Source organism: Catharus ustulatus, chromosome 2, assembly GCF_009819885.2.
Source record: "Catharus ustulatus isolate bCatUst1 chromosome 2, bCatUst1.pri.v2, whole genome shotgun sequence".
Lineage (NCBI taxonomy): Eukaryota > Metazoa > Chordata > Aves > Passeriformes > Turdidae > Catharus > Catharus ustulatus.
Genome location: NC_046222.1, coordinates 51606438 through 51628634, shown reverse-complemented (window position 1 = coordinate 51628634; position 22197 = coordinate 51606438). Strand labels below are relative to the sequence as shown.

Sequence of the window (22197 nt, the reverse complement as noted above, 5' to 3'; positions counted from 1 at the left end):
CTCAGACTCTGCTCTAGCATAGGAGAGAAATTACTTTAGGATGAAGTTCACCTGACCTATATTAATATTTGGTGTGGGATGTGTTGTGCCAAGAAAGGATTCACCTCTCTCTCCCTGACTGTGCAAGGAGACTGCTGGGACTAATTCGGCTGGAGCCATCGGCAGCAAGGGGAAATGAATCCTGTCCAAAGTGTCCCCACATGCTCTTGCCCTGCTTCTGATGAGCCCATTCCTGGTGAGCTTGAGGTCAGCAAAGCCAAAGGAAGTGGTTTTGCCCACTTACTTCAGTACCGCTGGGAGCACAAACAAGATAACGCCAATTAAATCTCATGTCCCAAGACACCCTAATAGTCAGAGATTTACTAGTAATTTTATTATTGTGTGAGGAGAATAGCTATCAAGAGGAAGAGATTAGAGTCTTGCCCTCACATCCCACAGCCCTTTGAATCAAATCCATGATATGTATTTTATTACAAACCTAAATCCAAATGTCCCAGAAAATTCAAATAGTTCCAGAAAAAATTCTCCAGAGGATCCAGGGCTCTGACATGAGACTGGATACAAGAACAGCAGGTCTCAAAATCTCTGCATAGCTGTGCCAAAAGCTCAGCAGCATCTCAGGGATTTTTTTTTGGGGGAGGGCTCTGTGGGAGAGCCCACTTGAGAGGACATCCCCCTCTAAAAGGCCTTTGCTGATCTTCTGTTCCCAAGGCTGTCCATGTTGTGCTCCACGTGAGACAGCAACTGGCTCCTCCTACATGTGCTTGCTGGAGTCGGATGCTCAGCAGGGAGGATGGCTGGGAAGGGTCCATGCTGAGCAGAGTCATTCCCATACCCCCTTCCCACACCCAGTGCTCTAGCACCCTTGGGAAGGTTTCCTGGGCAGGAAGGAGGTGGAAGTTTGGCTCTGCACCAGCATGCACAGGGAATAGAGATGGTTGCAGGACAAGAGGAAAAGTAAGAGGGGGCAAGAGTATGGCCAGGCAGCCAGACCAGCTGTGAGAAAGCTTTTACCAGGCAGTGTTACATGTGTCCTGTTAAACCATCACACGATTGGCCATAAGAAGAAAGCACTGCATAAAGGCATTGAAAAGAGGGGGTCATTTCCAACAGCAGCTCTGACACCAAGTGCCCTTGCTCCTCGTGGAAAGGGCTTAAAAACCCACACCAAACCCTGTGCAGGGACATAGAGACAGATGTCTTAAGCAGGTTGGGACCAAAAGCTGATGTTTGAGAGATCTGGGATACCTGCATTGTGGGCACAACCTTCCCAACCCACTTCTTTGTGCTCCTTCTCCGTGTGCTGGAGAGAAATGGGCCCTTTCAGAGGTCTCACTTGAGGCTGAGATGAGCCACAGCCCAGCAGGCAGCTCCATCCATACACCCTGCAAATCCTCACTGCAGCAGAGGTAGCCCACTGCCCTGCTTACCCCAAAATGTACTGGTGCTCCCAAGCCACCAAATTTCTGCCCTCTGGGAATGACGACCTTGGTGGAGCACAGCTCTGCCACAGTGGCACTGGACACCCCTCCCATGAGAGATGTGACCACCCACACCACGGACCAGCAGCCCAGCAGAAAGGCAACAGCAGCCTGACATGGTTCCTCCCCACCCCCTCCACTGCTCTGATGTAGCGCCTCTTCTCTCTTTTTGTTTGAAGGACTCCTCTCTGCAGGGAGAGCCAATGAAAGAGAAAAAGGATACTGAGCCTGTGGAAAGCCAAAAACAAAGGCTGGCCAGTGTCACCAGCAGCGAGAGCTTTGCGAGCTCTGGGTTCCAGGAAGATAAAAGTCTGAGTGATGTGGAGGAGGACGAGGAGGGTAGGTATTAATTCCTTCCTGTCCCTGCACAGACTGTGATATTTTTGCAACATACTGTGAATCCCTGAAATTTTTTTCCTCATTTATCACCCTAATAAACATCCGTGGGAGATGCTCAGAGGGTCATGTCCAGAGGGTAGAAGATTTAAAAAAAGATTATTTCCAGGGTTACTAAATCTGACAGGAAAATGTGTGATTGTTTCTTCTGACTGCTCCTTATCTTTGGGGAAAACACAGCAGCGTCCAAAGCACGGGGTGTAAAGCAAGCACTATTTTTGTTTCCAGTGACAGTGGGTTGACCTTCAAATACCCCTCCATGAAGACTGGATTTATGGGAATAATGGGGTCTGTAAGAAAGGGGAGAAACAACTGCCTGTGAGCTATCTTTGAGACAAACCCTGCTTCCCACCTCTGCAGATGCTGATGACCTGTACAAGTTGCCCCTCACAATGGAGGACCTGATCTCTTACAGCTTTCAGGTGGCCAGAGGCATGGAGTTCCTCTCCTCCAGAAAGGTGAGTTTTGCACTGAAGGTTTTTCACTGTAGAGGGACAGGATTCAGAGGTGAAATCATGTCTACATTGTAGTGACACCTTCCTCAGGAGAAGTCCCAAAGGAAGAGCTGTTTTCCTCTTGGAATTATAAATATAACTTTGTTTATCCAAGTATCCATAGCCCAGAAACACAGGATCATGACTGAAAGCAGTGGGTCAAGCTCATTCATTTGGGGAAGATCTTTCGGGTGTGGTAGGTTTTTCCTTAATTTCAACATATATTAGGGAGCTAAAAATGATTCAGCTCTTTCCCTGCAAATGTCAAAAGGCTTACAAATTTGTCACTTTCTGGAATTTTTTTTCCCTAATAATTAGCACTTTTTACAGTAACTTCATGTAAACTACAGGTAACTTCCCTTAAAAATTACATTTATTATTAATCATAATGATAATAATAATAATATTAAAGGATATGGGAGGCAGGAAATTTGTGGGCAGGAATAAGGAAATGCAGTTTGATTTGAAACTGTTTTATTATAGTGCATTCATCGTGACCTGGCAGCCAGAAACATCCTTTTATCTGAGAACAATGTTGTGAAGATCTGTGATTTTGGCCTTGCAAGAGATATTTATAAGAATCCTGATTATGTGAGAAAAGGAGATGTAAGTCAAGATGCTGTTTATTTACCCAAATGTTTACAACATGTCATTTCAAACTGTCCCCCAAAACGTTCACGTTTCCCAAATTTAAGAGCTCAAAAGCTGTCATGGTTTTTATGTGAAGATGAGCTGTCCAGATGTGTTGTGGGTCTGGGAAGCACTTCTATCCTCAGGCATAAGGTTTAGACATGCTAACATCTTCACAGCTTTGCCCTGTTAGTACTTTGGTTTTTAGACATTTGTTGTCTGGATCACCACAGCCCCCTTACCACATAAACTTCCCTCAAGGAAAACAGTCCCTCCAAAAGAAGGCGTGTACCCCGCAGTCCTCCCGTGCCAGGGCCTTGCTCCTCCAGCACCTACTTGGTATTTTTCTGTCCCTGCTGCAGCAGAGAGCAGGCAGTGAGTGCCCAGCCAGCCCTGGGCCAGCAAACTGTGCTTGCACCCACCCATGCCATGGGAATTTGGTTTGGGCATTGAAGTCATGCAGAGCATCTCTTTTGGAAGGTGTCACCCACCTGCCAGCTGTTCCCACATCTGTAAATAGCTTCCAGGGTTTACAGCATTGCAAATTAGCTGGGAAATGTTCACATAGTTTTGGTACCACTCAGGAGACCCCAACAAGCTGTGCTGAGGGGGCTTCAAGGGTTGCTGATGTGCTCCTGCAATTCTGGCTCTGAAAATATCCCTGAGAATATCTCCAACATCATTGCAGAATGGTTTCTGCCCTGTCTCTATGGTGCTGGCAAGACACCTCTGCTCCTACACACTCCCACATCCCTGTAAAGAAAAAAACTGGTCACAGGTTTCCCAATGTCTGGTGTTTTGTGCCACATGTTTTTTAAAAACAGCCTTTTACTCCAACAATTTGTTAAGTGTATGAATGACTGCGGGTTTATCTTGACTGCCTGTAAGGAAATCCCACAGGTTCCTGCTTGAATGGTAATTATTTACATAACAATATATAGTTGATTCATCTATGATTAAAATCTTTCAGGCTTTGAAAATAATAGTCAGATTTGTCCCTTTTACTCCAGGCTCGACTTCCTCTCAAGTGGATGGCTCCTGAATCCATATTTGATAAAATCTACAACACAAAAAGCGACGTGTGGTCCTACGGGGTCTTGCTGTGGGAGATATTTTCCTTGGGTACGTTAACTCTGCACCCCAGGAGCTTGACAGGAGTGGGAACAGCAGCTTGGGGAAAACATCCATTACCTTCAATGATCTTTTGGCAGGTGTTTCAGAAAGACCTAAATCAGAGGCATTATCATGCCCCTCTGAACTAGAAATTCTGGTGCTTTTAAGAGCACTGAAAGCTCATTTGCCAAGCTGGAAGCCTTAAAGGATAGCACAGCTGTCTGAGAACTTTACCAGCTACTCCTGCCATGGGCAAAACCTAAGCTTCTCACTTCTCCCTGTAGAAAGCCTTGGCAGAGGATGCAGGGCAGCACAGCCAGAGCAGTCACAGTGCTTTGTCTGACTGATGGCACTTGCCAGGAAAATCAGACAATTTTTAAAACATTTGAATTGAATGTGGAACCCCGTGGGATAACACAGAGCCGTGATTCTGGGTAATCAGCTGGCCAAGACCAAGGCACCACCTCCTGTGCCACAGATGGCACTCAAAACACCGAGTGCCATGAGCTGAGAGCTCTCTCAAAAGCTTCTTGGTCCTCCTGTGGGAACAAGGGAGCCAAACTCACTTTTTGCATGTCTCAGATTCTGTCACCTCCATTTCCAGCCTGAGTCCAGGAGGCCACCCCAGCCCAGGAGGGATCCAGCACTCCCCTCTCCCAGGCTACTGGACACAGCAGGAGAAAAGCATCTGCACTGATGCTACAGGATGAACTAGAGCATGCAATCTGAAAAACCCAGCAAAGCCTCTTCCCCCCTTTCTTTCATGTGGAAAAGGCAGGATACAAGATGTACACTGAGTGGGAACAACAATGACTGTCAGAATAGAAGAATCTTAATTGAGTTCAACACAGAGGCTGACAAAAGAGGCGAACAGCAGAGGAAACAATACTATACAATTCTCAGGACAATCAATCATTTATTAGTTTAAATACATGTTGTTGGTCAGCCTGCCAACTCTTGTGATTTTATGGTCAGCCTCATAATACCTGCTATTTTTTTTTCCTTAAAGCCCCAGCTCCTTGAACCTGGTGACTCTCTGACTCTATGAAAGGTCCTTTTTTTTCCCCTTTCGCTTTCCCTTTTCCTGATTTTTTTGTCTACAGAAAAAAAAAAAGAAAAAGACAAAAAAACAAAAAGACCAGCAATACAATCAGGCTGCACCTGAAAAATAGTGCAAATGTACTCTGACCTGACTGAAAACCACTATTTCAATTTTTTCAAGTTGATTTTGGGCATTTGGGGTTTGCTAATACTGTGCTCACTAGAATTTGGAGTAGTCTAAAGCAACAGAAAGATCAGAATTGGCTTTCCAAGGGATAGCATTCAAATTCAATTTATGTGTATTTTTTCTATTCAGGGCAGGAAAGCACCACCAATAGTCGTGGTCTTGATCTTCCCACCTTCCAAAGATTGAGGCTTGGAGCACGAGCAGCAGTAATTCCCTGGCTGTGGCAGCCAGCAGGGCCAGACCCTGCAGGGGGGCACCCCCTGACCCCCAGCTCTGCTACCCAATGATGCACACCCCAAGTGTTTGAGGGAGATGCATAGGGCCACAGCGAGGTCACAGGTACTCAAGGCACGTATCTATTCTCCCAATGTCACCTCCAGGTGCCTCTCCTTACCCCGGAGTCCAAATAGACGAGGATTTCTGCAGCAGGCTGAAGGAAGGCACAAGAATGCGAGCCCCAGAGCAAGCCACCGAGGAGATGTAAGATGCCTTTGTTTGCCTTGTGTACCACTGCCCTCCTGGGCTGCCCTGCAGTTGATGGTCCAGGGCACTTCTGAAAGTACCCTGTGCCAGCCTAAGGAAAAACAACCCAATCCTGCATTGGTATCTTCTTGTGCACCCCCCATCCTGGCCCCTGGCTCTCCCATAGGGTAGGAGAGGGTAGGGGGCAACAAGGACTTGAGCCCAGTGCACCACCAGGGCTGTGCTCCGAGGGGAGCTGAGCAAGGAGGAGGAGGAGGAAGGTCATTCATGCCTTGCCAGGTTTAATATTTACCGACATGCACCCAGATAAGTGCTGGAGGAATGTGACATTATTAACATCATCTTGACTTAGGAAGTGACAGCCGAGGCTTCCTCGCAATCGCTCGGGCAATGAGGGTCCACCCTTTCCTGTGCAACATGTCTGGTGGCAGGGGAAGGGGACGGGGACCTGCAGCCTCCCCGCCCGGGTTGTCTGAGTCCTTTCAGCGTCACGTCAGCCGTCACTCCCCGCTCCCCTGCCTTCAGGAGCAGTCCCAAGCTGCTACTGCGTGGCCAACACCTTTTTGGAGACCAAGGTGGGTCAGGACAGAGCACCCTGCCTGCGGAGGCACATGCAGCACACTGAACATTCAGCCTGTTCAGTCTGAAAGTGTCAATGACACAAATCATTGAAGACCATGAACTTGTCCAGGGTATTTTACCTCTGCAGTCAAAACCAAGTACGTGTGACTGTCCTGGTGCCTTCCCGAGTGCTATGTCATGACTCTAAATAGCAACACTTACCAAAAAATAGTTCTAGCAGAAGAAAAGGATGCAAGCCAGCCATGCCTATCTGGGAGTACTGCCCATTGACTAATTTTATTATCTTAGTGACAGTAGATAAGAGCTTTTTTTTTTCTCTTCCACATATTTTATTGCAGGAAGGAAAGCTCGGCTCAACCAATACAAGGAAGTGACACATCCATATAAGTCATCTTAGGATGCTTTTAGGATACCTTAACCTAAACATTGCCAGTTAATAGATGTTTAATACAAAGGTTTAATGCTTAATTGGGAATTAAGAAGTAAGGAAGTATGACTGGTTGGCTGAATTATCCTTTTGATGTGGTCTTCTGAGGTGTTGCAGGAAGGTTTTGGTTTTTTTGTGGAAATTTTACTGCTTTACTTTTAGGAAGAGGCCTCAAAGGTATTAGAGAGGATCTTTGTAAAACCAAGCAGGTTGAGGGGTTATCTATCTGTGTCTGTCTAACGATGACAGGCTGTCAAAACTGTGCTGCCTGGGATCAAACGGAGCTGTAACCCCACCATGTGCTCACTTTGCTGTTGTCCTCACAGTTACCAAATCATGCTGGACTGCTGGCAGAGCAATCCCAATGACAGGCCACGGTTCTCCGAGCTGGTGAAAAAGCTGGGTGACCTGCTGCAAGCAAATGTCCAGCAGGTATTAATGTCACAACCACGCGCTGTCACCGAGGCAGGGACAACTGGCCACATGGACCCAGTAATAATGCTTCCACTTCTTGTTTGCATTTAGGAAGGTAAAGACTACATACCCCTCAGCACAATATTTACAACAGAAAGTGGGTCTCCCCCCGCATCTGACCCTTCGTGCAATGAAACTTTTCCTGTTACAAGCTCAAGTTGTGGAAGCACTGAAAATGTCAGGTGAGATAAGCAAGATTAAGACTGTGTTTGCTTGTTGGGGGTGGTAGCTCGCTGCATATCCCAGTTTGGATGTCGGTGGGAGAAAACAGAGACAGCCCACAGGTGGCCTGAGTGTCCCACCAGTTGCCAAGTCACCCACTGCAGTGGCTCTTTGCAGTGCCAGGCCCACGGGGACCTGCAGGTCACTCAGGCACTGTGAGGGGCACAGCTGGGTGTACCCTGGGACTGGGGAGTGAGATTTGGGTGGGGTCTGGTTAACAAGTCCCTTTTGTATGACCTACCTCACAGATAGCTGGGAACTGCCTAAAGAAACAGAGAAATACCCAACACTTTCTGCTTGTGTGCTTCATACTCTCACCAAAAATTGTCCTGTTTCTCTTGTTGAACAGATACATAAACACTTTCAAAATAAGCCCCCCACAGTGCATAAAGACATTTGAAGAGCTTCCCATCAAGGAAACGCTTGTATTTGATGTAAGTGACTCCTGGGCCAAATGACATGCCATGTATTTCTTTTTCTTTATGTGACAGATTTATACAGGGATAATCAGGACAGGGCGTTCCTGCTTTGTCAGCTCTAACTGATCCAAGGTGCAGGATCAGCTGTACTTGCAACAAGAGGTTATCCCACTGCCCTACAAATTGGGTTGGAGATCCTCGCTGGCCATGTCCTAGGCTGCAAACACTCCTTCCCTGACAAGAAGTGGTCAGTTCCAGTAGGTCTGCAAGGTACAGCTATCAGAGTCCTACCTGAATCCCACTGGTGTGGGATAGACACTTCAAATCCCTTGGATCTGCATTTTCATCTGAATAGTAGCAGTGCACAAAGGAGGACTCTGAGTCCCTTTTCCATCAGAGGTCCCTGGTAGGAACAAGTCCTGTTAGCAGATGGACAAGCTGGAGCCATGTCTAACAATGGGACACACCCAATCCTGGTAGGGATGGGCATGGGCAAGAGGCTGGGACAGGCTTTTAGTGACCCAGTAGAGTCTATTAAGCAGCAGGAGGTGAGAAAGGCACAGTGGTGCTCACAGGATTGAACTGGTGGTTGGCCAGAGCCTCAGACTGTATGTAGACACTCTTCTAGCACTCCAGATCTGTATTAACATTACCTGTCTGCTGCACCCCAAGGCAAGGGTGGTTTGGAAAGGCACCATTAAATACCAGTGCACTACAGCACCTCCAGCAGCACAGAGCTGCTGTCTCAGTATCAATGACCAGAAGGATGGTGGAAATCAGACCAAAGAGGAATGGAGTCCTTCGTAAAATTCAGTTAACACCTAACAGGACTGCATCTTTCCTTTTTCTTCAAGGGTTATCAAGCAGACAGTGGGATGGTGCTGGCTCGAGAAGAACTGAAACGCTTCACATGGACAGGCAGCAAGCAGAAACGGACACTCTTTGGGTCTGTATTTTACATTCCCTTCTTCTCAGGTTACAGATGGCAAAGGAGAATTCAATTCATGCTAAATCATGCCTCATGAAAGTAGCTGAGGTGTCCCCAGTCCCTGCAAACACTCTTGCTGACCAAAGCTATGTCCTTGAGGAAGCAAATAACCTCTTAAACCCTTTGATGCACATCAGCAATATGATTTATTAGCACTTATTGATCCACCTAATGCTCAATTTAATGCCAGTGTCAGAGAGCACTGAACTAAGGTAGGAGGCAGGTAACTGTAGGAAACAAGCCCTTAATAATAGGGGAGGAGGAACGTGTGGTTGTGAAGGATTTGAATTTGTTTCTGCAAGTCCCAAGGGCACCCCAGCTGGGACAAGGCCCCCTGTGCTTGTTTTTGCCCTTCTTTTCCATGACTCAGCTAAGCACGGCCCATTTAACACCCATGGGCTCAGGATGCTAAAGTGGCAACTTTACAATAGATGGATGTGAGGGCCTCACTTCTCTTCCTGCCTTTAAGCACTTGAATATATTGGCCATCTTCCTCCACCTAATTCCTGACAGCTGCCCAAGCAGGGAACTAGGGCTGCTCTAAGAAATGAGTTGCACTGACATGAACTCTCTGTAAATGGGAAGTGTTTATTTTCTCAGTGCCGGCACTGTATCAGTTTCCAGCCTCTGCAAAGCTGGCAGTGTCCTGGTTTCAGCTCACTGCTCTCAGCCAGGCCAGAGACTGCCCAGACCCAACCCATCGTTCATCTCATGCTGGCAGGAAGTCAAGGCCAGCCTGCCATCCTGTCAGTGCCAAACTTGTCAGTGCCTTGCAGTTGGTCAGGCTGGGAGGTGTAGCCTTGTCTCAAAGAACAATCAGAGCTGGCTGAAACGTGCAGTCAAGGCAGAGAGGACTCGCTTCACGAAAAATTCCAGTGACTTGGAGGGCGTTGGTTGAATGCCCAGAAATACGTGTGGGAGAGCGCGCACACTCACAGGGCTGCAAAGCACAGCCTGGGTAAGCGTGCAGCTGGCAGCAGCCTGCAGTGCAGCGCTGCTCATGTGTGGCAAAGCCAGGGTGACACAAGCCACTCTGAACAAATGCTGGGAAACCCTTTCTCCTGCCTTGACCTTTCAGAAAATAGCCTCCCGAGCAGTTTTATGGTACTTCAGCTCTGTGGCGGCATGCTGTCTTTGGAGGAGCCAGGGACTACAGAGCTGGGAGCATATGTGGATATTACAGGGTTCCAAAGGATGTAATGTTCTCTAGAAGTGCTGTAACTCATTTTTTGTGTACTTCTGGAGGCTGCTGTCAGCCACACAGACAACACAGCAACCTCCCCAAATGAAATTTATGAAATGCCTTTTTCTTTCCATGGCACTGAATGCATGGAGTGTGTCCCGAGCATCCCTCCAGAAATGCTTTAAGGGGCATTTTCAAATACAGAAGGAAAAGGAATGCTTGGATAAGAAAAAAAATTGAACTGAACAGTGGCTGCTAGGATATAAATCCTTGGGAAAACAGAGCAATGGACTGAGATCATACAGGGTCATCTGGCCTGCAAGCTAAACAAGTGGTACTGTAGCACTGTGCCAAAAGGCACTCATGGATGTGAACACAGGCAATGGCTCTTCAGTCTGTACACATTCCTAAAAGTGGTAGCATCTTTTACATAAAATTAATTGAAGTAGTAAATAAATACTCCTAAAATTTGTACTGAGCAAGGTGGAACCTGGAGGCGGTTGACACATGGAAAATTATCTAAGCAGATGTACAGTCCTGCATCTTCACTTGCATTGCAGGCATCCTGCTCTGTGTTCCTGTGCTCACTCTTGTGCTGACATTTCAGTTTGGCTTCTCTTGCAGCGAGCTGATTCAGGTTGCCGGATTGTCAGAACAGTTTCTGAGTGAGCAGTAGCAGCTGACTGACAGGGCAGTTGGTGCCAGCACCAGGTTGAGGAAGAGAGTTTCACCTCCCTTTGGCAGCAGCTTACCTATGGTTAGATCTCTTTGCTGTAAAAAAAGCATTGGAAGATACAGACTGGGCAGAGCCGAAGAACTGCATAATGTGGAAGGAGGCAAACCCAGAGCACCCTACCTGTCTCCAGAAGACACACAGTGTTTGTTTAAGAGGAAATTATAAGATGACTGCAGGAGAGAGCCAGCATGTGCAGCAGTGTTTGCTCAGTGTGCTCTGCCCAGGGCAGAGCAGAGCAGGGAGCCAGTCTGACAGTGCAGGGGTACCCCACCGATCCTGCCAAGGAGCCTCCTCTTGGGCTTCCACTTCTCCTGCCTAAAAAAGGCACTAATGCCAACGCTCACCCTCGGTTTCACTATAGGAAAGAGCACCAGCCCAAAGGCTGGTAAGCTCCTTAGGCCCACTGGTGGTCAGGAGCATGAAACAGAAATGGTTGCAATGTGTCCCGGACTTGCTAAAGCCACTGAGATGAAAAACAATATTCTGAACAGCAGAAACAGAAGTAAGGTTTTTTTAATATAATGCCTCAGGTCAAAAGACCCCAGTAGAATGCTTTGGGGGCAATTTTCTGAGCTGTGCTCTTCTGCAGGTAGAAAGGATCTCAACTGCAACCCTTTTCTAGCTTTTCAGTATTGGCAAAAAAGCCCAACCCAAGTAAGCCAAAATCCTTGGGCTGAGGCAAACCCTTGAGTAAATTGCAAAGCCAGAAACACAGCAAAAATTCCACCTCCTGTGAGCTGGAAAAAGCATCTCAAGAGCTGCAGCCAGCCTCTAACCTCACTCTAGTCCTGAACATGGCAAGAAAGCAGCAGCCATTTCCTCCAACAAACAATCCCAATTAAAGACCAACTAAACACAATTCCCAAATTACATTCCTAGATTGGCAAGAAGATAGTCCACAGCTAGAGAAGCCTTTACTGACTGTAAACTCAGACTCAAAATGAAGCCTGACTACAGATGCCAAAACCCCTTGAGCTCCCTCAAAGTTTTTTTGTGAGAATGCACACCCAGGTACAGCACTGCACTCCAGATAAAATTAACAGATGCAGCTCTCTCTACCAGTATAAAGGTTTATTAAAGCAGAAGCCAAGTCCAGCTCACAAGAAAAATCTCAGGATGCAAAAGCCTGATGATGATGAAAGGATCAAAGCATGACAGTTTTTAGGCCCATAACTTGTCATGCACAATCCACTTCTGTGAGCTCTCAAAGACTCATAATTACAATGTAAGTCACAGAGGCATTTCTCTTTAAACCCATCACAAAAAGTTCACTATGACTATGACGAACCTTGTCATAGTGATGGAATTTATCCCAAGGCAATTACTTCTGCATCTGCCAACTATGTGATGCATCTGCAACCCTCATCACAAGGGCTCCTCTGCATGAACTCCATTCATCAACTAAGAAATGTAATGTGGTGATCTTAGGGAGACCTTCCAATTTCCTACAGTAGGACAGAAGACAGAGACCACACTCCTTAAAAAAACCACACAGACTTGTGAGTTAAGAATTTGAGAAACTGGCATCTAAGAGGAACTTGTAATCACAAGTGGTCCTGTGTTACTATTTCTGTAGTTTGACTTAAAGACCTAACAGTGCAAAGTAAAATGAAAAGTAAAACCCTGGCCTTTGCAGGCCTCAACAGATGCTCTGATTGTCTTCTCTGGAATTCAAGATGAGGGCTGCCAACGTTTCTGATCTTATAAATGGAGAGGAGCGGATTGTCCATGAACTTATAAAACACAGGGGAGGAAATCTAATTTTAGACACTGTGGTCCAACATGTTTACTTTAGGATTTCACATGTAAACAGTGATGGAAAAATGCTCTGGCTTGTCCTTTGTCTACAGATAAATCTTTGGTATCCATGTTCAATGGTGTGAAAATTCTCTTCGTCCTAATTTTCTTCATTATTGAAAGAGCCCTCTTAAGCACTGTGATCTCTGAATATGGGTGAGAAAGTGCCATAAGGGAAACAGTGCCTTTAAAAGTGGCTTTGCTGAGAAGACATTAAACCCTCCTTTGTAAAGGGTATCCCATAAAAGGTAGCCTACAGGATAACTGGTCCTTTTATGGGACAGGAAAATTCTAATTCAAACTAGCAGTTCATGGCAGCTGCCAAAAGAAGCCATAAAAGAGAAGATAGCCAGACCTCTTGCCCTTCCTCACAAACATCAGTTATTTATATTAGAAATTCATCCCAGCATTAGGCTTTGGGAACACCTACACCAGTAGCGCTCTACTTCTGCCTCAAGGCTTGAGACCTTTCATCATTTCACTCCTGCTCAAAAAACCCTGCTCCCTTAGGAAGAAACATCTGGATGTGGGGATACACTGTCTCAGCATCAGAGCTGGCAGACACTCCCCACAACTCCACCCTACAATAAAGTTTCACTGCCCAGCACTCGCCACAAACGAGCAATTGGAGTTTAGGCTGAGCGGCCAAGTACTCCCCCCCATGCAGCAAGACTGATACAATGCACAAACACCCTTAACAGTGATGTTCACTCACAGCGCTCTGCTCTAAAGCAGACTCATCACAGGAACAGAGGAGGGCTCGCTTCATTCCTCTGCTCTGCACTCCCATTGAACGAGCCCATCTCCATCAACGCCCTTCCCACCATGTGAGAATAAGCTTGTGACCTGGCTTTGCTTAAGTCACTAAAACAACAACCTTTATATGTCAAGAAAGCTCACACTGACACTGCTCTATTACAGCGTTAAAGGTGCCAGCAGGAGCAAGGAGTCAGTGCTTTCTGGAATAGCCAAGCCAAGAAGCTTCTGCAGTTTCAGCTGTGACCAGCTCAGTGACTCCAAGCGAAGATACACCTGTGGGTATGCGATGCTGGAGAAAATGAATGCCAGCCGTTCTCCTCCTCCTGACTACAATTCTGTTGTCCATTATTCTCAGCCACCAGTTTAAGCATTTCTAGTTTTAAATCTAAACATGTAGGTTCTTAAGAAACACTGTCAGTTACAAAACTCTGACCAAAATTATTTTTATTATCATAAAATTCAGAAAGTTAGCACTGGCTTAATCCCAGTGATCTGCTTTTCTAGAGACTGCAGAACACATATTCAAAATACAGCAAAATATTATTGCTCAAACCTTGACTTTCCCAAATGTTCCACACCAATAGCTTCTGCTAAAAATGCCAAGTGCTTCAGTATCCAGGAAAATCTGGAAGGCCATTATTACAGCCTCTGCTCAGACTTGGGTCACTTCTGCCCTGAGTGGGAGAGGCAGCTAGGAGCCCTAGAGAGCTGGGAATCTGCACCAGGCACTGAGGTATTTACATCCTCTTGCTGGGGTATGTGTTGTGCTGGAAAATAAAGGAGCCTTCAAGAAGACAGAAACTAGAAACAGACCACACACTGTATTTTTAATGAAAATTACTTTGAGAAATCTGTGGGAAGGCTGATGCTCTGGGGAAGCTGAATAAGCTAATTGGGGATGGGGCATTATGTGGATCTTACTGCTCCAGATGGCGGACACAGTAGGGAGCCTTGCAAGGCAAGAATTTAAAATGTGCTGCTAAACACAACTGGCATGGATAGAGGAGAACTAAGACCAGATCCAGGGCTGTAACAACAGGGAATACGTATCAATTCAGTTTGGACAATCCTGCTGAAATCAAGTAAATATCGAAACTTTGCACTTTGTCAGTAGGCCAACACGCACACACTGGAACCAAACCACAAGGTAGATAGATTAAAGCCAAGCTCTGTCCACAAAACCTCATGGACCTCCTAAAACTGCACTGATTATATTTTATTGATGGGAATCTGTCTGAAAAGACAGGATGGCTACTAGACTGCACATACTTTAATTGCTCACTAGAGAGGTTGAAGAGATTAGTTAGAAATTACAAGACAATCTGTAAAGTTAGGGCAGCTTTTCTATGAAGACACCTAAATTTCCATGTTGTTACCAGTATATACAGGAATAAAAATGTATCATTCATTTGCAGTAGACTTGTGTATAGCATCTCAGAAAGGTTTTGAGTGTTCTTTGCTTGAGAAGCATTAGGATGCACCTGTTCCCTTTCACCTTTGAATGCAGTATTAAAATGAGAGTTGGGCATTAAACACAGTAGCACCGATATATGCCAAATCAATTACAGCCCAATGCCAGCTTCTTGTGGTCCACTAAAATATGTATTAACTCAGATGCTACATGTTACATGATCTCTTGATTTCTCAGAATTCAGCTGAAGAGCTGTGAATGTAATCCACTAACAGACTTTAAGGCAAATGACCTTTTGCATATTTACAAATAAATCTATCTTTGATATTCAAGCAAAATAAATATATACCACTACTTCTAAGCTAAGTCTCTCTGCACAAGAGATCATCAGTTTTAAGTATCTATTGCACTGTCTCTTGCTGGTAAAGTACATTTGACCTTGACCAAAACAAAAGTTTCAGAACTGTTTTGTTACTGGAATTTAACAACAATAGCTACAGGATGATGCATCTCAAAGGATGTGTTTGCACAGTGTAAATATATAAATATGCTTTTGTGCATAAGTATTTAAGAAAATTGGACTACAAAGATTACTTTTATATGAACCCCCGAGTGTTTTCAGATGTGAATAACTCCTATTTTGTCTTGCATTTTCTGTCTTTTTATAATGTATTTGACTGCTAAATTCATATAATAAAGTTTGCTTTTGACAAAAAATCAGAGTTCTGCCAGTGTCAAAGACTGCTGTGGCACACAAGTCAGCACTGGGCAGCGCAAACATCTGGCACACATCCATCCCACAGGTTGATTTTGTGAGCAAAGGAGAACATGGGATAATTACACAGAAGGCACACTTCTCACCCAGCAAAGAAACATAGTGACAGACATCAATCACTGCTCCTTATGTGGGTGACAGCCCCTAGGTTTAGCATATTTAGGAAGTGCTTATTGCTGTCTAGAGACAAAAATTCAGCTCAGCCTCTGGGAGAGGCAAGGTTTCATGGTGGGATAAGACAAAGCAGCACATGGACAAACTTCCACCCAACCACCCACCATTCCTGGTTCCTTCAGCAGCTAGAAGATGCACACCAGACAAAAAGACACCAAACAGTGCTAAGGTGTCCCCAGCAAAGCCTGTTCTGAAGCTACTGTGACAGCAGGCAGTACCTTAGGCCTGAGTTCTCTCTTCTTCAGAGAACCCCCACTTCACCCCCATTCCATCCATCTGAAGCTAGGGATGCTGCCTCCACAGAGATGTTCAATCAAGTGCTTTCCTGCTAAACAGCATTTCATCACCTGAGGGGCTCTCCAGGTGCTCGAAGAAGTGCAGATGAAACTTCCTCTAGGAAAGTAGAACACCATGGAATCCATCAACTGCCACAGGAATTGTGTAGCTGTTGCTGCACATTACTAAGGAGGAAACTGGAGACTGGATATGTGCATCAATCAAACTTATTGCAGGTTATCTAATAACATTCCTAAAACACTGCAATTTCAGAGATAATAACTCCATGTTAAATATGTGCAGGCACTATTGACAATTCACAACATATTACACAAAATTACCTCTTCCACAAGCATCGTGAGCATTGGATGGCTATAGTAGATTTTATCCCACCAGCAAATCATCTAACCTTTACTGGTTAAAAATATAGAAAAGGAATTCTGTGAAATGAAGTTATCACGACTCCATGTTCAAATTCTCAGAGAAATTAATACACTTTGTTACTGAGCAAAAAAAGCTCAAAAAACATGGAAGTAAGAGTAATTGAGCAGAGTTTTCAAAAGCAGGGCTTATCAGGTAAAGCAGACTTGATCAAACTGAAGCAGATGGGATTTGACTTGGGAGTTATGGAAATATGCATTAATACAATTCTAGTGAACAACAGCTCTCAGTTTTGGGACACACTCTGACACACTCTAACTGGCAAGTACTAAACACAATTTGTGACTCCTGCTAGTTTAAACCCTGCATTGCAGACAGAATGAATATAAAAGAATTACGAGACAGAATGAAATAAAATTCTGGCACCAAAGTTGAAAAGCCCTGGATCCAACTTCAGAACTTCACATTGTCAAAATAAGGCCACATTACTTCTGGTATTCTTTATTAAAAATACTGCTGTACACATGAACAATGAAAACAGGATTAAAGATGAGTAACACATACTGGGATCATGACATTAGAACTTAACATACTGGTGCTTTTTAGGGGAAGCAGTTGACACCTGAATTACTGAAACAAGGGCAAATCAAAAACACATAGGTACCCTCAACAAAATATTTACAATATAGTAAATACAGCAACAGAATTTAAAACAGGTACAAAAATTAAAATGACCAACATCAGATGATTTCAAAGGTTGTCCCTTCTGTGCTTTTAGCTGTAAAAAATAGGAAGGTCAGAAATAAATTTCCCATCTGGGAGGGCACATCCTGGTGACTCTTCTTTTAAATACAGATACACAGTTCTTCCTATGAATGGATCAAACTACAACTTTAGGACAACCTTCTAAATGGAATTAAAATGGGGTAGAAGGGCTCTCCCCAAAAAAACACCCAAGGTGAACTTCAGACTGTTCAAATCATTCCCAAATACAGACCAAATAAAATAAATAGAAAACAAAGCTCAACTTTTTTTCAATTTTATGTATTACCTGACATCAAATATTTTCTGGCTGACATTATGTAAGAAAACTTATTAGCTGTCTATCTTTTTATTTTTAAACCAAGTCCTGAGGTTACTAGGGGCTGAAGCAAACTGACATTATGCAAATACACACAGGTTTGCAATTTAGACATGTCTTGCAGAGGGTGTGCTGGTCTAAAAAGGATGAGAATTCAAGCCCTATTTTACCCCTGCCTTACACTTCCACAAAATATTGGTCCACAAATTAAATTTTCAAAGGTTCCCAAACCCCACAACTGAACAGATGATCCCCTTTCATTTTCAAAGAAAACAATACTGGAAAAAACCTCAGCCCGCTTATAAATTAAGCATTCCATATTTCTTCTAGAATACAAGTACTTCTTTTTTTGTACAAAAGAATTACAATATGATTTGTCAAAAAACATAGAAAAGACAGCTGCTCTTCCTCAAATACATGAGCTAATGATAAAAGACTGTTCTGCATGTTCACTTTTCAAAGTTCCTGTTCCTTTTATATTAAAAAGAACATTCTGGCAACTGTTATCGTTTGAATATTAAACATTATGTTCCTTTTAAAATTGCAACAATAATTGATTTTTAAACTCAACAACTGATGCTACTTAATGTGGATTCAACCACATTTTCTAAAATGTGTAAAGCATGTCCCTAGTCTTCAAAGCTTTCGATGTGAAGAGAGTTGCTTTTTTCTTGATGCAAGTCTCACGGCGGAGAATCATTTTAAAGCTTATAAAAGTGGACAGAGAAATATTAAAAACTTCTCTGAAAACTACAAATATTGAGAATTATTAAAATTGATGTCAGTAACATCAGTTGCAAGTGCTTAGAGTCTGTCCTGACCTTTTGAGTTTCCACATTTTCTTCATGGTGAGCACCCAGTGCTATTAAAACATTCAGTGCTGGGAAAGGATAGATACAGTCTTCACTACTGCTTTAAGAAAGGAAATTCCTACATATTTGGCAGTCTTCAGTATCAAAGTGTAGGTGTTTAGCTAGAAATCCCGTGAATACCCAAGTTTGGAGACAACTGCATGTCCAAAAATTAGAAAGGTAATTGAGGAGCAAAATTCCAGACTTTTGAGATTGAATTACTTCAGGAATATTCATGTGTTGAGTATTAGCAAAAGTAATATTACTTTGGGCTAAGCAGTGACTGCAAAGGCACAGCAGATCATTATCCCTCCAGATTCAGGCCGTAAAACTTGAAAAGCTCTTGATGCCAGACAACTGCTGTGTTTAGTTAATCTTCTTTTAACAGTGTCTTTGTATCTGTATCCAGTGTAGCGTACCATAATAAAGCTGTGGTTCAAAGAACAGAACTTTATACAAAAATTATACTGTAAATAACCTAAAGTAATACACTCCTGAAACTTCAGGCATTTAAACAATTTCTTTAAAAAAAAATCTATTAAAAAAATTGCATAAATGTAAATGCTTCTGACTACCAGGAAAATGTACAAACAGTTTTTAAAAGGCGCTGGTTGTGTTTAGAGCACGTTTGATATGCTCCTTAAATTAAAGATGTTTCCCGTTATGCTGTTTTCGTCACTTCGCTTAGACAAACTTTAAATCAAATGACAGGGGACTTTCTTTCCTTTTTGGTCAATTCACCAATACTTCACTTGACTGGTTTTAAAAAGTTGTTTCTTCTCACATTTCTTTGATCTAACAGTGGGTGGCATACAGAGCTTGCATACAACACACTTTTACAGAGGTTACGAACTAAACGGTCATTAATAGAAGACAATTTCTATTAAATTATTTACCTGGTCCTTTATGCTATTCTGGGTGCAAATAATATCAAAAATGAATAAATTTTGCTATATCCTCAGTGACAAAAATGTATCCCAGAAATGTCCTTGCAAAGAGTTTCCCTTAAGTATACAATGTGGCAAAACTTCAGAGATCAGAAAAGTCTTAAAAAATTAAAATTAGTGCATATACAAGTGGAAAAAATAAAAGTAGGAACATCATGCACCTGATGTGTTCCTTAATCTAAAATAAATTCTTCACAGATAAAGCCTCCAATGGCAGCCTTAGCTCTAGGATAAGTGAAACATTCTTCCCTTCAAGTAACAGTGTACCTGACTGAAGTGCAAGCAGCTTTGCTCATCTCCTGTTTGTTTCCCAAATGTGAAATGAGATGACAACAACAATTCAGCTGTAGTGCAATTTGCTATAGGTTAAGTTCCTCAGCAATGTCCTGCATGCTTTCAGCAAATACTACAACTGACCATTTGCGGCTGCAATCAGTTCTTGAAAAGTATTTTCAAAGCAGCGTTTTAAATCGCTGTAAGTTACCACAAGTACACTCTTCTCATCTCTGGAAATGAGGCTTATTTTTTCTGGCACACCAGCATCTAACTGTAACAAGAATGCAAAAGATAAAATAAAAGAAGTGTGAAAGAAATGGCAAAACATTTCCCCAACAATAAAAGCAATCAATTTATTGGCAAGTACATTGTTATGGTGCAGTTCAAATCTGCTAACAGGACACAAAGGAAGGATCTGAATCGCACCACAACAAAGTCCTTGCCAAAAAATCGAGACATTTTCGTCTTAACCTGACAGACATTCCAGACCTTAGGACTAGATTACCATTATTTCCTTCCCTTTCCACAAAGCTAATAATTCTGCAATGCTATACTTCCCTGTGTAGCAAGCCTGGCAAAGTTTTCACGTACTTCCTGAAGAACAAAACTGAATTTGACATTACATTTGCACATATGATCCACAAGCCTAAACACAGGGTAGGCAATTTACTTTTTGTCCATTCTCAAATGACATAATGGGTGGATAAGCCCCAGGCAGCCTGAAAACTGGTAGAAACCCAAACCTCACATTTTTGGCAGTACTGGAAACAAACTAGTTCCTATAGTTCCTAAGTTTCTGGTAAATTTCATCCCTCAGAAAGAAAAAATTACTTTGGTATAATCCATAACCAAATTGATAATTTGGGGTTAAAGATCAAAACTTGTTCCACATTTCTTTTCATCATTTGTTCTGACTTCTCAAATTCAATATGTACTTCATTTTTATACACCATTAGATCCTAATTTCTAACAGAGGAATATCCCGCTTTACATGCCAAAGCCCATCACATCACTGTTTCTTATGTTCTTCTCACTTTGCAAGAAATGTTCATCAATAGAGAACTATCAGACTCTCTTATTATGCAGAACTTTTGTTGTTTTGTTTTAGTCAATACATTGATAGTTCCACCACAGTCTTTCTTATTCCAATACAAAAGGCGGGGCAGAGACAAGTGAGATAGGACACTACCAATCCATTCTTTGGAAATACAACCCCAGCAGGTTTAAATATATATTATATTGTTGTACTGAATAGAAAATTAAATTTGTCACACAGATGTTTCATGAGCTGCTGTCTGAAGCAACAGAGCAACTTAGAAATTTCTTGCATTTCTCTTCTAAAATAACGTTTTGAGCATAACCTTAAAAGCTGGGACGCCACAGTTTAAAGCTGCTCTTTTGTGCATGGTTTCAGAAGGAAAAAACAAATTTGCTTCTAATTTTTGTAGAGTAGGATAAACCCACCGGTGTCCTTCAACATCCATTACAAAATATTAACACTATTAAGGTGTGTGTGAAATACTGTCCACTGTTCATTCCCATTAGCATCATACAACAAATCAATGACTTCTCTTAATTAATGTAGGACATGGAATATCTGTATGGAGAAAGCCACACTGCTAACCACAAACATCAATATTTATTGTTTTCTTTCTCTCCTCCTGTGGAGGCATAAATCAGTATTCTCAGCTAAAAAGATGGCTCAAAACACCACATTGAAAAGGAAGGTTTGTTGGTGATTTTTCGGTTTTTTTTTAGCAAAAGCACAGCTTTCATTCAAAAGGAATACTTTTGGTAAGTACCAGTAAAGTCCATATAACTTCTACTAGTACTTCTATGGTTTCTGAAGTGCTTTTTAGAGTGTATTTCCAAAGCAGAGTTCTGTTAGCCTTACATTTTTTGTGTGCTGAGCCCACAACCACAGAAGAGAAGAGCCTCTGTTTAAAAAGGTAAGCCATGAACATTTATAGAACAAGGCATTCTTTGACATTGTCTCTTACCTGACCTATGAATTCTGGACTGTCCCCTCTTGCTACAGTACTGTATGAGTCACTGCTTTCAAATCATGATGGCATTTCAATGCCTACTTGAATGTCAACATGCTTTCTTTTTGATTTAGCCTCAATCCCTTTAATGTCCTTTTTAAAGTGATTACAGACACCAACCAGAAAGATAAAAAGGAGGTTAAAAAATGAACAGCAGTGGTCTAATAGGAGGTTAGAAACCCTGACAATTTTAGAAAAAGATTTAACTGTACAGTTATTACACATCAAATGATCTGAACATATTCCACGTTTTTCGAAGAAGAAAGTTGGCTATCCTAGTCCTAGAAAAGAAAATATTGGGCACTAAAACTGTGTATTGTCAGTGTCTGCATCACCATTCCCTATAGAGCAAGTGAAATTACCAAGTAGCTACAAAAACAACAAAAAAAATTGCAGCATCTTAGTTTCTCATGAATTACCGAAATTTGGCAAAACAATATAAAATAAGTTGAAAGCTGATCTACTAATGAAAAAATAATCAGCTCACATACTTTTCAATTTATGAAGCAAGACAAGTTCTTCATCTACTGAAGATCTTGTAGTCTCTCACACATTTCCTTCTATTAAT

At 42.9% G+C, this 22197-nt stretch overlaps 2 protein-coding genes across 7 annotated transcripts in view; one reads left to right on the top strand and one right to left on the bottom strand.

Annotated features, from left to right (window-relative positions):
• The window catches only part of FLT1 (fms related receptor tyrosine kinase 1), a 108448-nt gene extending 93720 nt beyond the window's left edge, over positions 1 to 14728 (top strand). The window contains exons 21-30 of the mRNA XM_033051785.1: positions 1661 to 1820; positions 2238 to 2335; positions 2855 to 2977; positions 4012 to 4123; positions 5723 to 5822; positions 7161 to 7266; positions 7360 to 7490; positions 7880 to 7964; positions 8804 to 8895; positions 13575 to 14728. Of these exons, the coding sequence (XP_032907676.1) occupies positions 1661 to 1820; positions 2238 to 2335; positions 2855 to 2977; positions 4012 to 4123; positions 5723 to 5822; positions 7161 to 7266; positions 7360 to 7490; positions 7880 to 7964; positions 8804 to 8895; positions 13575 to 13779 (1212 nt within the window). The 3' untranslated portion in view covers positions 13780 to 14728. The remainder of the gene's footprint in view (positions 1 to 1660; positions 1821 to 2237; positions 2336 to 2854; positions 2978 to 4011; positions 4124 to 5722; positions 5823 to 7160; positions 7267 to 7359; positions 7491 to 7879; positions 7965 to 8803; positions 8896 to 13574) is intronic.
• Positions 14729 to 16914: 2186 nt separating this feature from the next.
• The window catches only part of PAN3 (poly(A) specific ribonuclease subunit PAN3), an 85998-nt gene continuing 80715 nt past the window's right edge, over positions 16915 to 22197 (bottom strand). For 3 of the 6 annotated variants that reach the window (XM_033051101.2, XM_033051102.2, XM_033051105.2), the window contains one exon: positions 16915 to 19855. In XM_033051101.2, the coding sequence (XP_032906992.1) occupies positions 19715 to 19855 (141 nt within the window). In that variant the 3' untranslated portion in view covers positions 16915 to 19714. Of the gene's footprint in view, positions 21723 to 22197 lie in introns of all 6 variants that reach the window. The other 3 variants (XR_004416970.2, XM_033051103.2, XM_033051104.2) reach the window with 3 other exon arrangements.